The 17,404-nt window shown below is 38.8% G+C and overlaps 1 protein-coding gene across 7 annotated transcripts in view; it reads right to left on the bottom strand.

Annotated features, from left to right (window-relative positions):
• The window catches only part of LOC129749112 (myelin transcription factor 1-like), a 130,363-nt gene that overhangs the window by 35,498 nt on the left and 77,461 nt on the right, over nt 1–17,404 (bottom strand). For 4 of the 7 annotated variants that reach the window (XM_055744037.1, XM_055743992.1, XM_055744030.1 and 1 more), the window contains exons 7-8: nt 12,947–13,170; nt 11,976–12,213 (exon numbers count right to left, since the gene is read on the bottom strand). In XM_055744037.1, the coding sequence (XP_055600012.1) occupies nt 11,976–12,213; nt 12,947–13,170 (462 nt within the window). The remainder of the gene's footprint in view (nt 1–11,975; nt 12,214–12,946; nt 13,171–17,404) is intronic. The other 3 variants (XM_055744015.1, XM_055744022.1, XM_055744008.1) reach the window with 3 other exon arrangements.

The following is a 17,404-nucleotide window of genomic DNA, read 5'->3' as shown; positions in this document are numbered from 1 at the left end:
TCACGGTTTATACTTAACGACGGTTCTCTCCAGACTGAGCTCTGCTCTCGTTGCTGCTCGCTATTTATAGTTTCTTGTACTCTTAGCGCATTCATCTGACAACGTGGGTTTTCCATTCTATTCAGGATGCCACAACGATATTCTCCAGTCTGATCTTATTGCTGCCGCATTACGGGTTCCATCACCGGGACGCAACAAATCTGGCCCTTTGGGGACCTCGGAGCCCTTCGTCTCAGTCGTGCCGTTTCCAGCCAGCGTCTTCAGTCGTCCCGGCCCTGAGTTCGTCTGTGGTGATGAGGCTCCCCAGATTGCTCTTACAGGCAAGTATTCATCGAACTTGAGAGCGCTTCCTGCGCCTGATGTTTTCCTGCCTTTCGACAGCTTTATCGATTTCCTACCACACCTTGGAAGTACTTTCCCAGCGGCATTGGCTTCGACCCCGGGATGCAACGAACTAGGCACTACGGAGAATTCAGAGCCCCTCGACTCAGTCGCGCAGTTTCCTGCCAGCGTCATAAGTCGTCCCGGCCCTGAGATCGATCGTGGCAATGAGGTTCTCCAGCCTGCATACTCAGGCAAGTACTCTACATCATCTCGAACATAATTTTTGTGGGATAAATTTCCGCCCAACAGTACATCATTCGTTGGTTATCACCAAGCTGTGATTGCTAGTACTCCTACATGTTCTTCATCGCCCCCCACGATCATCACGACTGGTACTGAGTTCGCATCACCGGGATGCAACGTATCGGGCCCCACGGAGACCCCTGTGTCCTTCGACTCAGTCGAGCTGATTCCTGCCAGCGTCACCAGTCGTCCCGGCCCTGAGTTCGTCTGTGGCGTAGGGGTTCTCCAGCCTGCTTTAACAGGCAAGTACGCTGCTCCTGACTGTCTTCCTCCGCGTAATGGTATTCTCCATTTCAGTGACAATGGCTCTAGATCGGCATCAGAACCGCTTGATTTCATCAACATCTACTATCAGAATGTCGGTGGTATCAATTCCTGCCTGACTGATTATCTGCTCGCTACTTCATGTTCCTGCTACGATATTATCACCTTCACCAAAACATGGTTGAACGATCACACTCTCTAAAACCAGATCTTTGGACCCGATTATTCAGTGTTCCGCTGCGATCGAAGCTCCCGTAACAGCAGAAAGACCACAGGTGGTGGGGTGTTACTCGCCGTAAGGTCCAAATTCAGAGCAATGCCAATCGATGATGAATCTTGGCATAATCTTGAGATGGTGTGGTCCCGTATCGAACTCGGTGACCGGAAGCTTTACATTGGCGTACTATATTTGCCTCCTGATCGTTCGAGAGACGTTACCTTAGCTGAATCATTCTCACGCTGCATCTATAAAATAAGCTCTTTCTGCGCTCCAAAAGATGACATAACTAATCGTCTTAGGCGATTTTAACATGCCAAGTTTAAAGTGGTGTCCCAACCTTCCTGTATCCTGATCCTGAACGCTCTACTTTTTCGGTTTCTTCGAACATTATTCTAGACTCTTTGAGTACAGCAACCTTACGTCAGATCTACAGTGTTGTAAACGAGAACGGCCGGATGCTTGATCTTTGCTCCGCCAATGACGGGTTCCGTTTACCAACTATCGAATCAGCACCTGCACCGCTAGTTAAAGTAGGACCACATCACCCGGCTTTAATGGTTACATTTAATATCTCTAGATTGTGTAACCCCGCTGATAAACTCACACCCTTCTACTTGGACTATAAAAAGGCCGATTTCGATATCATTTCTCGCGTACTGGCCACTATTGACTGGGAATCCGAACTCGAACTAGCAAACCCTGATGCTGCAGCCGAAACTTTCTCGCACATCCTCAGCTACGTAATCGACCGTCATGTGCCGAAACGCACCGCCAATGTTGATCCTCGGATTCCTTGGGCTACAGCCGCTTTACGACAACTGAAAGCTACAAAAAGGCGTGCCCTTCGAAATTACAACAAGCACAAATCTCCGCATACCAAGGAAGAATATCGCAAACTCAACTCCGCCTATAAAAAAGCCTGTCAACGTAGCTATCAAAACCATCTTAGTCAAATTCAGCAAAACCTCAAGACTAGCCCAAAATCCTTCTGGAATCACGTCAAGAATCAGCGGAATGAACCTGGAACACCGTCCTGCATGTTCCTGGATGACATCATGGCGAACTCTGACTCCGGAATCTGCGATCTCTTTGCCAATAAATTCTCGAGCATCTTTGATACATCTTCAATAACCGACGACCAACTGAATTGTGCCATCAGGAGTGTTTCACCGCTAGTTAAAGTAGGCTTACATCACCCGGCTTTAATGGTTACATTTAATATCTCTAGATTGTGTAACCCCGGCTTTTCTTTAAACGGTATTACAGTTTTCCAAGCTTCGCTTGACCAGGCCACCTTCCCTTCACTGTGGAAAAAAGCTTACATGTTCCCGGTTCATAAAAAGGGAGATAGGAAAGATGTTAATAATTACCGAGGAATTTCAGCTCTGTGTGCTATAGCAAAACTTTTCGAATGGGTGGTTTTAGATTCCATTTTCATGTACTGCAAGCACAAACTCTCCAACGACCGGCATGAATGTATGCCTCAACGCTCAACTACAACTAACTTACTATCTGTCTGCCGCATTCGACAAGGTGAACCATGATATTGCCATCGGAAAGCTCGCGCGTTTAAGATTTTGTGGATCTCTTATTGCCCAGTGAACATTTTGGTCTGTATATTTCAGTTGTTTCTGAGATATACGCACTTTTGTACAATCTGAAAAAGTTGTATAGAATATTCTATATGAGCCTGTACGTACCAAAGTGGAGGCAATATACGGACCAAATTTTGCTCACCTTGAAAATATAAAACTTTGTATTGCATTTTCAACAATTTGATAGCAACTTTGCTTAGCACAAAATCTTAGGATTGTACAACTTACAACTTTCTCTTGCCTGTCTTACAATTTGATTACAATTTCCTTTTGCAGGTAGCCTGAGGTTTGTACAACTTCCTTCGCCATTTAATACAATTTATTGTTACTGTATTCCAAAGCAATTATATTTTTCCCTTATAACGATTCTACTATGAAACGCCGCGAACATAAATACAATAGAATTTAATGTTTACTGCGAAAAAAAATTTAACCATATACAACTTTTTGTGTCTTTGATTAAATTGATGAACACCGTGTTAAAAAAAAACTGAATGCCAATTTTCAAATACTGCGTTTGCATATTGTCATCCTGTGAACGTCCTTAACATTAACTGTTGGTTTGATAATGCATATGTTTTTGATCAATCTTCCCTCAGTCTCGAACTCACAACGTTCCGATCCCTATCCTTCGATGCTTCCTCGGTGCCATTTCATGTTGATACCAACAAGCAAATTTGTTCATGTACAGTCGAGAGCTCCGTTTAAAAATCAGTTGATCGTATAAAATACCACTGACTGCATCATTTCGGAATCCAAATCTATTTATAGATGCCGTTTTTTTTAAATATAACTTTATCTTATCTCATTGACGATTCTATTACAATCAATAATAGTATTCAGCGCTGTGCGATCTTAGCTTGCTATTTACTGTACGGTTAAACAATTCGACAATCTGCAAAACATAGATGATGTCAGTGTTGTCAGTATATCTGCAAGACGTGCCGTCTTTTGCAATTCATTTCTTTTAAATATATTAATCCAATATTTCTGACAAAGCTGCGTGCAAAATTTTTTATTATTTTATCTGCGTACACCTATATTTTTTAAGCGCGGTGGTTACATAAGTTGTTGAACATGTAATTGATTCAACTTTGTTTAAGAAAATTCACTGAAAAACGCTACATTGAAAGTCCAAGTAAGAAAACCGCGATAAAACCAGTGATAAAAAGAGACCACAGCACCAGTAACGTCGAGTAAAAGATTGCACCCTGGTGCGGAAGTCGACCAATCTGCACTCCGTAAAGCAGGCCACTCTGCACCCCAAGGATCAGTAAAAAATCCACGTTGGAAAAATAAGTGTAAAATTTAATAAGCAAATAAAAGAAGTCTATGTATATGCAATTCAAAAAATTTAACACACATATAGCAAAAACTTTAATCGCAGAAACCATGCAATCAAAGCATATCTGGCAGCACTGCATAAATGTAAACAATCATTGCCAAAACAAGAAATCCAGTGTTCAACTTTTAAGTTGTCTCCGTGATCTTTGCTGTTTTAACCGTAAGTATTTGATACAATTCAACTGTTTTATGTAAATTATAAATAATACTTGCATTTCAGATGTTCAGTGTCGTACAATTTGTTGAAAACAACAAATTCAAGGTACTGGCGGTCCCATCATCATGGGTGAAGCAAAACAAATTGCTCTGGCCGAAACATTTGTCTTGTGAAAAGATAGAGCAGATGCGTGAAAGTGGAACCGAGTACCATGGATCGACAAAACGCATTCCAGCTATTTTGTTCAAAAAGTTTCGCAGTTTTGCTGCAGCGGAAGCAGCTGTAACGACGATGGAGAACAAAGAGGTTTCGGACATAGAGGGAAAGAAAAAGCTTCTCAAATCTGCTGCTAAGCGACAAAAAGTGCATCCTCAGACCAATTACGATGCTATGTGTCAAGGTACAGTTAAAAGTAATTCAAACGGATTTAAATAATTGAATTTATGACCTTTTTTAATTTTCAGTTCTGACCCAGCAAGCTTCGTCATCAGCATCATCCTATCCGGCTCCTCCAAAGACCCAGCCAGCTTCCTCATCTACATCAGCGTCTTATCCGGCTCATCCAAAGACCCAGCAAGCATCGTCATCCCAGCCATCTCAACCGGCTCCTCCAAACTTCCAAAATACACAGCAAGTAGTGACAGGTTTTGCATCACATCAATCCCAGATGAATGCTCCGAAAGGCCCTAAGATGGAAATTCCTACTGTACCTGAAGATTTTTTGTACTCCACTGAGCTGGTCCAGTATCCTGACGCGGTTGGTAATCTTTCGCTACATTCCAGTAACAACGTATACTACATTGAAACACCTCCCATTGCGAATGAAGAAATTATCGAGACAGCTAACATCACAGGTGAGTTTTACAAGACGTGAAAAGACAAGACACACTTATCATAGTTTCACTATTAACTTCTAGATAATTCTAATGTTCATACTCAAGCATCGTTGAATGAGGAATTAAAGCGGTTTATTGCGACAACCGTGAAGGGAACGGTTTCTGAATCCATTCACAAAGCTGTTCAGACTACTATTCCAGCAATTGTTCAGGCTACTGTGGATCGTTGCATGAAAGAGGGCTTTCAGGAAGGATTTTCCCGGATGGCAGTTCTGATGGAAATGCAAAAGCCAACGTCAAGTGTCAATTCCGTCCAGAACAGTGTGCTTGATTGTGCGGAAAAACATGTTCTGATTAAAGATGAGGAGGACCTCGCCGAGTGGAACATCAGACTGGCGAATAGAGAGGTCTTCACATGTTACGTAAGTTTAATTTGAATATTCTCTCTATTTCTACACCCCTCCCCCACTCCTCTCACTCTGTCTCTCTCTCTTTCTCCCTCTCATTTATCCAAGTTCTTTCTTAATAATTGAATGAGCCGATTCAAATTTGCTACAAATTCCGTGAAAAGCTATGCCACAGACAAACGAACTCAACTCCTAGAACATTTTTTTAAGTTTTAAGTAATGATTGCTTACAACTATCCTTACACATTTTATCATTGCAGGTTGATTATTTTGCAAAAATCGTTATTCCCAATGCTTATTACGGTCGAGGTGACAATGCATTCTACGCTTTAGTGGACTGTCTTTTTACACGCGATTTTTGGAAGCAATTTACATGGACGGGAATAAGTCGCGGTGATAAATGCAAGCGAGGATTTCGCGAATACGGGAACGTAACACAGTTACTGTTACACATCATCCAAGTTGGCGATCCAACTTACAATGCTAACATGATCGAAGCTTTCTGTAAAACTAAACTCTTCCGACATTGTAAGCAACGGTCCGAGAGCCGTCTGCTTCGAAAGTCTACGGTTCGTCCGGGACGGATTCGCAAAGACGTTAACGAGAGTAACGGAAAAGCTCGTGTAGTCAAAGAGCAGACTACCATGAAAGAAGGAACTGAAGAAGAACAGTCGGAAGAAGCAAGCAACGAAGAAGCGACTGATGAAGAGACATGCAATGAAGAAGAGACGGAGATAGAGATTGACGATGGTGGTATTCTTGAAGAGGAGAATTACAATGAACCACAGATTGATAATGATTAGTTTGAATTTTCGCGTTAATTTTGATTTTTTCGTAAGTTTAAAATTTAAAATAGAAAAACAAAGAAAGAGAAATTAATTTTGATTTTGTCCTAAGTTTGAGATTTAAAAAAGAAAAACAAAGAAAGAGAAAAATTAAATAAACACATACTGTATCAATTGTTTTATTTTCAGAACATGTGACAAGAATACAATCTGTTTAATTCAAAGTATGTATGAGTGGTATAAATACAGTTCCATCTGCACAAGAAATAGCTACAAGTTTACACATTATCGCACTGCATTCGTACAAATTATTTTTTGATCGGTTTTTAAGGTTTTGATTTGCAACATAAATATGTATAACAGATGATTTAAATGGTTTTGAGAAAAAATCTGCTTGGTTTAGCAGATGCTGCCCTTCAATCTTCCAGTCATTTTTACTTTCGATTATGTTTACGACGCAAACAATTTTCAATGATTTTGATAAAAACCATCTATCTTTACAGGCAGTGCTCAATATAAAACTTGGGAAAGTGATTTTACAAATCTTTTCGGTTTTCTCAACTGATATTGGAGATTTACTTATGATCTGCTCTTCAAAGGAAAATGACTCTCCTGCATTCATATTCTCTGAAATACGATTCGCCACCTGCGCTAGTGGATTTGGCCCTGCTTTAAGCAATTTTTTTAATGTGTGCAAATAATTTTCGAATGGATATGCGCTGAGTGTTGACAAATCCCCGAACCTTTCGACCTCATCAACAACATGACACAGATTATGGATGTTACTGGTAACATATTCTACACCATATAAAGACTTAAAACTATTTATAAAATCATTGAATAGGCATCGCGCTACTGGTAGTAGATGTTTATACTTATTAGCTGAACAAATTCTAATGGCACAGTACAAATAAACGAAATTGTCATAGTATTTCTCTGGTAAATAACTTTTCAATATGACTATTCCAACATAGTTAAAAAAACTGCGGTATTCTAATCCTTTCCATAACGATACAAATTCAAGAGACCGCATGCGACGATGGATTTCAGAAGGAAACCTGACATTCACGAGAAATTCGGAAATTTTAGCTTTTTCAAAAGTACTCCATTTAGCTTTGTTGGTCATTTTTCCAGTACGCCAGCTGGTTAGTAATTTTTTCATTACTCCCAATTCCAACAGGTGAAGAGAATCGCTTACAATGACGTCTTCAATCAGATCTATTGGGAGTTTAGTTAGAGGAGTATCCCGTCGTTGATGATCTAAATATTTCTTTTCACGGAAGTCTTCATCGGTACGCTTTGTAGCATTTATATCGGGGTACACCATAGTATTTGTGATATGCAAATATTGCCCTTTCGTAGTACATTTTAGGCAACCAAATTTACCATTAAAGCTTGTTACGCCTTTTATGAAAGCACGCGCCGGGCTATCGCAGATGAAGCAACGTATTTTAACAGTAATCAAATAACCGTTTACTGTCATCCCAGCTTCCAATATAGGCAGCAGCTCGTCGATGAAAGGTGTAAGAAACTCTGATGCATCTTTCGGCTTAGCGGTCCCGTAGTAAATACCTACAGCGAATGGAGGCATTTCCGGAAACTCCTGAACAGAGCAAAGAATTGGCCAAAAATTTTTGAGAGAGCTTTTAAAAATCGGCAAGCCGTCAACATTGATGTTAATAGAAATAGATATGGATCTATCGAGCTTATCGAATAAATTTCGAAGGCAAAACTCGAACCCATGATGCCAATATTGTCCATTGTCGGCCATACTGATGAACGTCGTGTTTCTTGGAGTTTTCATTAGTGTTCTTGGGTCAGCAGGAAGATTCACATCCAGATTCTGGTTCAATATCGCGAGTAATGATTTCAGTGCTAACTGCGAAACATGAAACTCTGAAGCCCATTTTTGAAGTTCAGTTTTAAGAGGACTTGGGTCTAAAAATAATTTGATAAGTATTAAGTTAAAGCTATTTTATTTTTAAAAGGTACCAGAATTATCGAGTTTTATGGATTCACTATAATCAAGCTGATTTTCACTGGTTCGGAATTCTTCAGTGTCAAGCGAAGGATTTGCTGCTAAAATTAAATTAGGATGTATTATTTATCATTCATACACAGCTTTCACATCAAACATTACCCGGAATATTAAATTCGCTGGATTCTAAAGAATCGAACATTTCTTGACTTCCATGGGACACTTCGTGGGACAACACTGAATCTTTTTCTGTCGGAGATGTCTTAGAAGCAGCATCTGATTCTATGGAATCGTTTATCACAGAACCGGATTGTTTGAAGCGTCGCCTGTGTTTTTGCAAACCCCGACTGTATGTGCCACTTTTTTTCATTTTTATAATTTTTCTCTTAATTAAAACTGACTTCATTTTTGCAACAAAATTTGTAAAGGATTTCCAATTTTTGCAATTGTTGACATAAGATGATTACGATACTTCTTAGCATAGGAATTGCATTATTAATAATTATTAATGGATCAAGTTTATTTCAATAAGAAACTTTGAATGACAAGTACGAACAGATTGTTCAAATTCCATTATACGATGTTCTCACAATTACTGTACGACTTTTCATGGAAATAATACGTCATCAAAGATCGCAAGCAAGAAAGATTGCTTAATTGTACAGTGGGATTTAATATTGAGCTTTACACAATTCTACTGCGTTTCAAAACAACTTTATTGATCTTTCTATACGATTAACAAAATGTTATCGTAAATAATGAACTATACAAACCATAAACGATAAAATATAACTTGGTTAAGCCACAACATGATGTTTATACAATTCCAATCTAAACTGAATGCTTAAACAATCTACAATGAACACTTCTTTACGATTTCTGGTTATCTGGGTGGTTGGTTCCGCAGTTACCTTACTGGACGTAAATTTACAGTTCGTTCGGGTAACTGTTTTTCCATGCAGTTCTCAGCTTCATCAGGCGTGCCTCAGGGAAGTCATTTAGGACCGTTAGTATTCCTTATCTATTTCAATGACGTGCTGCAACTCCTCGATGGACCAAAATTGACGTATGCCGACGACTTGAAACTGTACTATTCTATCAATGGCCCCGAAGATGTGAACTTCCTGCAGATCCAGTTTAACCTCTTTGCCTCCTGGTGTGATGCCAATCACCTACCTTAAACCGTCGTAAGTGCGTAGTAACATCATTTTCCCGCAAACGACGCCCGTTCTCAGCCGTTTATTTCCTTGGAAACGATGCAATATCTCGAGCTCAACACGTGAAAGATCTTGGTGTGATCCTTGATGCGCGGCTGGATTTTAAGAATCACACCAACTATATCGTAGACAATGCCTCCAGAAGAGTCTTTACTGCAGTCTGGTTCGATCGAACCTTGAATATACTTCTGCGGTTTGGTGTCCATAATATCAAAACGGTTCTGATCGCATCGAAGCCATCAAACGACGTTTTTTGAGGTATGCCTCTCGACACTTAAACTGGCAAGACCCTTTTCGACTTCCCAGCTACGAAAGCCGTTGCCGCCTGATCGACATCGACACGCTGCAAGCCCGCAGGACCGCCACTCGTGCGTCTTTCGTCGCTGATCTGCTTTCATCAAGAATCGACTCTCCAGCACTTTTGGAAGTTCTTCCACTTAGCGTCCGACCTCGAGGTTTGAGGGATCGGTTTCTTCAGCTCCTCGTTCCTGTTAGACTAAACAATTACGGGGCCAACTCTGCAATCATTGGCGTCATCAAGACTTTTAACCGCTTCTCAGAGCATTTTGATTTTGACGTTTCGAAGGTTGTATTCCAAAGAAGAATTCTAAGTGTTCTAAGTTCAGTGTAGATTTGTATTTGTAGTTAGTCTCGTAATTTTTAAATATCATTTGGATCAATATATGATCTGTTGATTTAATAATAATAAATAAATAAATTATAAATATTTAATTTGCATCCCACAGGCTTACTTTAATGCTTTTAAGCACTATGTAAGCAATACAGAAGCATTAGGTCATACTTATAAGCATTGATTGATGTTGAATAATTGCGAATTTTGGGCACCGGTTGCGAGGAGTTTGATCAAACAGGGCGTTCTTCGAAGATTTAACTCAGACATAATAAGTCCACAAGCAGAGCTACTAAAAATGTCTTAGCAATAGATGTCATGAGTTTCAGGTCATCTTCAGCTGAAAATTAAAAAAAAAATCGACCCAAGAGATCCTTTTAATATGCATAAGCGAATATCAACATGAGCCAAATTCAGTTTCATGTCAGAAAAATGAAGCAAAACAAGAATTGATTTTTCCGCATGATTGTACCTCATTTGAACGCCATTTTCCCAGCATTTTGTCTGCCAACGCTATAGCATCAATCAATGCTAATACAGAGCTTTTATAGGGTTCTACCATTTTCTGCACTAAAGCAGCAGTTAATTTCGCCAAACCTGGCTCACAGAGCTAATTTGATGCACAGAGTCAAACTCTATAGCTGAGGTTAGAGCAGGATTGGTGCTAGTTTTTAGTGCTCATGGTTACTTGGGTATTGCATAACTACTTTGCGAGCTACACGCTAACTTTTGACTACCCCTTAAAGGCGTTAATTTGACCCGTTGTTGAGAACCACCACGATATGTCAAAAAACGGGTCATTTTGTCGGATCAATATTACCCCTTATTTCGAAAAGTTAGCTTCTTTTTAAAAGGGATAGTTTAAGATTTTGTTACATTAAAAGCGTCGTAATTTGCCTGGAATATTGAAAATGATGAGAAAGATGTTAAGTATTTCCTTAAAAATTTATATTGTTTTTTTTCTGAAATCATGATCAATTCATGTTATTATTTTAGAACTTCCCAGTTTCGAATGAGCGCGACGAAAAAAGCCGACGTTTAAAATCCGAATTGTGATGGATTGATGGCAAATAAAAAAATTTTTTTTTCAAATTATGTTTGTTTAAATAAACTAAATAAAACATGATATTTTGTTGTAATTTATTTCTCAGTAAACATATTTCCTATAAGCATTTCCTGAAACTGCTATCATAAACAAACAGCGTTTCAAATAAGGGGAAGTTTTTATCCGCTAGAGCGTTATCAAGCTGAGTACCCCTTAAAGGGTAAAGAGGCTTTATCCGAAAAAAAGGAGTTCTCCCAGTCTTATTGAATAACGGGTAAAAAGTATTCGTTAAGGGGTAGCGAAAATTAGCGTGTATACCTCGTTAGGCACTAAAAGTGGTGTCAGTTGATTTGATGGTTTTTCAATGCCAAAAGACATATCTTTATTCATTAGTTAATAACTTCTCAAGCAATGAACAACTATGTCGAAGTTACGGCCTCAAGGGAACGGAATCAGAAAGTTTGAAAAAAAAGTGTATGGGAGGTATTTTGATTTTTGGTGGAAATAAACCAGGAAATGCTTTACTTTCTGCCCACGCAAAAATTAGCGTAACTGTATTTTTTTTCTTTAAGTCCTTCAACAAAACCCACCGTGTTGACAGCTTTATTCATATAACTGCAATTGGTTTTTTCATACAGGCTCTTCGGGCTCTATGGCATCATCCATTTATATAATACTGTAAATTTTAATACGTTTTCACTAGATTTTTAAATCAAAAACAAAGTATGTTGCATTTTTCGGAAAAGGGTAAAAAATGCACGTTTTTTGAAAATAAAAAAAAATAACTGAAAAAAAACGAATAATTTTTCTGACTACGTCAACTGGTGTCTCATCAACCTTAAAACTACCCCAGTTGCTTTGGATCTTACCCATCTTTCAGCATCCGATCCTGCGACGGAATGTGACTAGGTGGGGGCATCGAGTAGTTTCCGGACGCGTAAGCTCCGGTGTAGAGATGCGAATGGTGCGGATGGTGATGATGCGAACCTGGAGGCGCCCCGTACGCCGCTGCTGCTGCTGCCTGGTAACCTGCTGCACCGTAACCCGGGTAACCTCCGGGATTGGCCGTTGCCGCTGCATATTCCATTGCCGTCATGCCGTAACCTGCTTCTCGTGTGTTTCGGCAGGTGAGTTGATGGATTTTTTATGTTTTCGTACGCCATTGAAAACAAAATGTATAAGAGAAAAAAATGTTACATAATTAGAAATCTTTTCTCTCGAGTACTTTCTCTTTTTTACTTAGCAACTGCTGCTGCGGAATAAGTTATGCAAAGGTCTAGTTCCAGTATGAGGGAAAAAAGGGACAAATTCCTCAGATTTTTGTCCCCTGAGCAGCAAGTGGGATTGGTCAACATGAAAGAGCTAGTTTTCCGTCGTAAACACTTTCCTCATTAGCTGGGCAATGGAGAGTGAAATTCTTTTGTAAGCCCATACCTGAGTCTGTTTCCTCGGCCTGGGAAGACCTGTCGCCAGTTTTCTATTCATTTTGCGAAAAAAAAAGCAGAATGGGTTGAGGGAACGGAAATATTTTAAAACGAGAAAAATGAGCATTCATTTTCATGTTGACCAAGAGCCGTCATCGTTGTTGTGATGAAAAGTGAATTCCTGGGACTAGGGGGTTTCAATCTCTCTCTCTCTCTTGGCTACCTGGTCAGTAATCAGTAAGTAAGTCACATTTACGCTTTGCTTTGATGCCTTTTGATGTGTTTCCCGGGTGCCGATTTCGCCCCTGGTGGGCAATCATTTTAATGTCGTCACTTGGGTTTACTTTGAGGTGGACCGGCCTTTTTTCTCTAATCCACCCACCAACTCATGCAGGAAAGGAGGGTTTCAAACTTACCACTATGATCTCGATAGCCATCGGAGATGTAGTGCGAAGAGGCGCTGTCCGGTGTCGATTCTCTGCTGTAGGCCATGGCTGGGGGTGGGGCCATAAATCCGAATCCGGACAGGCTAGCCGCACGGGGAGGAGCGCTGAAATCGACCGGTTCCGCTTGCGGCGATCTTGGCACCGGAGATCCGGAGGGCGGAGCGCGTTGGACGTTTTGTGGGCTTGCGGTGCTGCTGGGAGTTTGAAAAATTTTAAGTTAATCGTTTTTTTCTTATTTATTTAGTTATTTTTCTTTAAAATAAATTGAGCCGAAAAAATACATTGTACAGAGTAGTTTTTTCGATTTTATCACACTTTTTCAAAAAAAAAGTGGATCTGTTTGAAAAATCTATAGAGTCTTAAAATATTCACAACATTATAAATGTCTTTTTCAATGTTATTTTTGTATTCGTTAGGTTTACTGAGCAAGGACTGTTTAAAAAAAAATGCAACACTCTCATTCGTGATTTGTGGCGATCTGTCGAATGATTTTTCAGAAAGCTTTTTATGATAAATTCACTTACCAAAACTTTATGTGCAGGATCGTGAAAATTATAGAAAAGTCTCAATGGGAGACGCAACCCCTCTCCCCCCATGAGGGTCCAAGAAAACCAAACATTCTATACTCTATACTCTATACTCAATATTATGAATTCGTAATCAAATTTCGTTGATTGAGTAAGGTTATCTAGACTCAAAATTTATGCCAAAACCTCAAAATCCCATTTCAAGTTTAAGAGTTGTGCTACAGTTTTTAAAAATTCCTCACGTGTTTTTAGATACTCAGTTCTGAATATTAAATTTTGAATGACATTAAACTAATTTCAAAGGTTCTGGCTGGTCATCTACATTCTCAAACCAAAAATTGTATTTCTGTTTTCATATTTCTGATTCTGTATCCAGTTTAGGATTCTTTATTTTCAGTACGAGTACGAAATAAGAAAAGAAAGCTGCACACAAAAACTGCTTAAAATTTGTTTTTGTTATTCATATCATGATTTACGAAAATTATATGCATTTTCAATACTTTGATAATAATTTTCTTTTAATGAGTTGATTTTCAGCTTTCAGTCTCAAGTTTTTTTTTAGTTAAATTATGATTTTCCGAATAAAAAAAAGGAAATTTTTATTCCATATTAAGATTCAAAGTTCTTAAACTTCATTTTTATGAAAAATTGGAATATAACAAAGCATCAAAATGGCGATCAAAAATTGAAAACTCAGAATCAAATTAATCATTCGAAATTGATATTCCAGTTCAGATCCACGATTCATATTTCAAAATAATGAATTTAGATCAAATCCCATAATTAACCACAGAATTTAAATTAAAGATTCATAAATAAGGACTCTGAAACTTATGATCTTTAATGAATATTCGGACATCCAATTGTTATACATTTCAGTAATCCTAATGAAATACGGAAACAGATTGCAAATTATTATTTTTAATTCAGGTTCAGAATTCAAATTCAGAATGCAGGTTCAAAATTCAGAATATGATTAAGCTCGTGAATCAGTTTTAAAATCAAGACAAAAATATCAAATTGACAATTTCGTTGAGTAATTCAAGAGATCACAAACTCATGAACTTGTGTGTTTCATTTCAAATTTTTAACCGAGGTTAGTTTGTTCACATAATTAATGATAAAAATCTCAAATATAAAGTAGAATTTGAGTTTTTTAAATTTTAAAGTTGTTTAATGAAAATAAATTAATTTTTTATTAAATAATGTTTCGCACAGGGTTATCTCTATGGAATTGATTTTTAACGAAACATATTTGCTGATAAAGAAACTTGTAGCTGATCGTCATCAAAACATATGCAGGAAAACAAAATTTCGGGGTATTTTTAATATTATTATTTTGATGTTCTTTCAAACACCAAGTTTCAAACTGAAATAAAAAATTTGGATCAAGTTCGCAAGAACCAGATTTGAATCGAAAAATTTCAATCTCTTAAGTTTTTTTTATATGAACATTGTGCAGACCTGTCCGGAGGTCTGCGCCCCGGAAGCAACACCGGCGAGCCACTCGATCTCGAACTACTGAGGGAACGACGCGCTACCTGGCTAGCTGGCTTGCTAGCCGATTGACTGGCCGACTGGCTCCTGCACGCTTGTGACGAATAACGCGGTATCGGTTTAATCCACTCACACATCCCCCTCCTATTCCAAACAAAATAATTTAATAAAATTGATAAGAAACTGTTATACAATCGTTTCTTTTTATTAGGTTTTCAAAAAAAAATTGAAATCGACAACAAGTTTGTTTTTGTTTTAGGAAACTCGTCTAGTTGTCTTCTGTCATGCATCCTATCAATGGAATGATGTGAAGTAGGTACAAACAACTTGCGCTACAATGCATGACAAGTTTTTTCTATCTCATTTCCACCTCTCTTTCAATTTCAGTTGAACGAAATCATCCTAAACACTTTGATGAAATTAGATCTCTATTTAATCATCGACTAGCTTTCGATTTGCGAATCATTTCTCAAGCTGTTCTCCCAACCAGCTTGATTTTGAAATTAATTTAAAAAAAAAGTCTTCTCGACCCGATTTTCTCAAATTTCAAGTTGTCCTCTCGACTCGCTTTAAATTTCAATCGTATTTCAATCGATCCTTTAAAGCGGTTTCAAAAATATAAAATTTGTTGCTCCAATTCCTACTTTTCACTTAATGGTAGCGCGTCGATTCGTTGGTTCAATTCACTTGAAATTAAAACATATTTGAGGTTTCATTACGGTGCCCATTATGCATCGTTCTTAGTTGTCCCGCCTATGTTTCAATTATTTTTTTCTTAAGCTGTCCTGCCGACTCGCTTACTTTCTTATTATTATTTTCTCAAGCTGTGCTTCCAACCCGCTTGGTTAACAATCAAATAAAGTACATAACTCGCCTTCTAATATCAAGCTCAACTCGCATGAAATTTCTTATGATGCTTTCATACTCTTCCCTCAACCTGCCATTCAATTTCAAGCTTTCCTCTCAACTCGCTCGAAATTTCTAACGATACGGCTGTCCTCTCAAATCGCCTGTCAATTTCAAGCTGTCCTCTCAACTCGCTAGAAAATTATATCAATACTGTCAGGCTGTCCTCTCAACTCGCTTTTTAATTTCAAGCTGTCCTCTCAAGTCGCTTAAAATTCCTATCGAAAATTTCAGGCTGTCCTCTCAACTCGCCTTTCAATTTCAAGCTGTCCTCTCAACTCGCTTAAAATTTCTATCGATACTTTCAGGCTGTCCTCTCAACTCGCCTCCAAATTTCAAGCTGTCCTATCAACTCGCTTTAAATTTCCATCGATACTTTCAGGCTGTCCTCTCAACTCGCCTTTCAATTTCAAGCTGTCCTCTCAACTCGCTTGAAATTTCTATCGATACTTTCAGGCTGTCCTCTCAACTCGCCTTTCAATTTCAAGCTGTCCTCTCAACTCGCTTGAAATTTCCATCGATACTTTCAGGCTGTCCTCTCAACTCGCCTTTCAATTTCAAGCTGTCCTCTCAACTCGCTTAAAATTTCCATCGATACTTTCAGGCTGTCCTCTCAACTCGCCTTCCAATTTCAAGCTGTCCTCTCAACTCGCTTGAAATTTCTATCGATACGTTCAGGCTGTCCTCTCAACTCGCCTTCCAATTTCAAGCTGTCCTCTCAACCCGCTTGAAATTGTGAACGTGATCAAGCTGTCCTCGCGACCCGCTTGGAATTTCATTTTTATATCATGTTGTCTTCTCAACATCAATACTGAATTCATCAATTCCAGTTTCGGCATTATTTCACAACCCGCTAACTTGCCAAAACAGATATTTTCTAAATTGTTCGTTTTCTCTTTTTTTCCACTTCAATCTTGATAGCCCTCGGAAATCCTCTAACAGCGTTGCTTTTTTTCGAATAACTCATTTTATCACTGTGTTTTTCACTATGGGTAATTCACAAACTTATTGATTATCAAGCAAGTTTGATGAAAATACATTAACCGTGAATCGATGACCACGTTTGTTTACATTTTCGATCCGAATTTCTCAGAATAATGTTCTCGTTTTCAATGCTAAAGAGACATTACCTGCCACGGTCGCCAAATGTGCAGACCTGTCCGGAGGTCTGCGCCCCGGAAGCAACACCGGCGAGCCACTCGATCTCGAACTACTGAGGGAACGACGCGCTACCTGACTAGCTGGCTTGCTAGCCGATTGACTGGCCGACTGGCTCCTGCACGCTTGTGACGAATAACGCGGTATCGGTTTAATCCACTCACACAAACATAGATTAAGTTTTTTTTTCTAAACAATTGAAAACTTTCCTAAAACACTTATTTTGGAATCAATTCAAATAAGCCTTAATTAACAAACTCTTGAACAAATTTAAAGATTTTACCATTCGGTGAAAGTGTGTTTTGTTGCTTTGAGTTTCATTGTAGAAATTAAGCTCACG

The sequence above is a fragment of the Uranotaenia lowii genome, chromosome 1 (genome assembly GCF_029784155.1).
Source record: "Uranotaenia lowii strain MFRU-FL chromosome 1, ASM2978415v1, whole genome shotgun sequence".
Lineage (NCBI taxonomy): Eukaryota > Metazoa > Arthropoda > Insecta > Diptera > Culicidae > Uranotaenia > Uranotaenia lowii.
The sequence above is the reverse complement of the archived record's forward strand: the minus strand, read 5'-3'. Positions and strand labels throughout refer to the sequence as shown.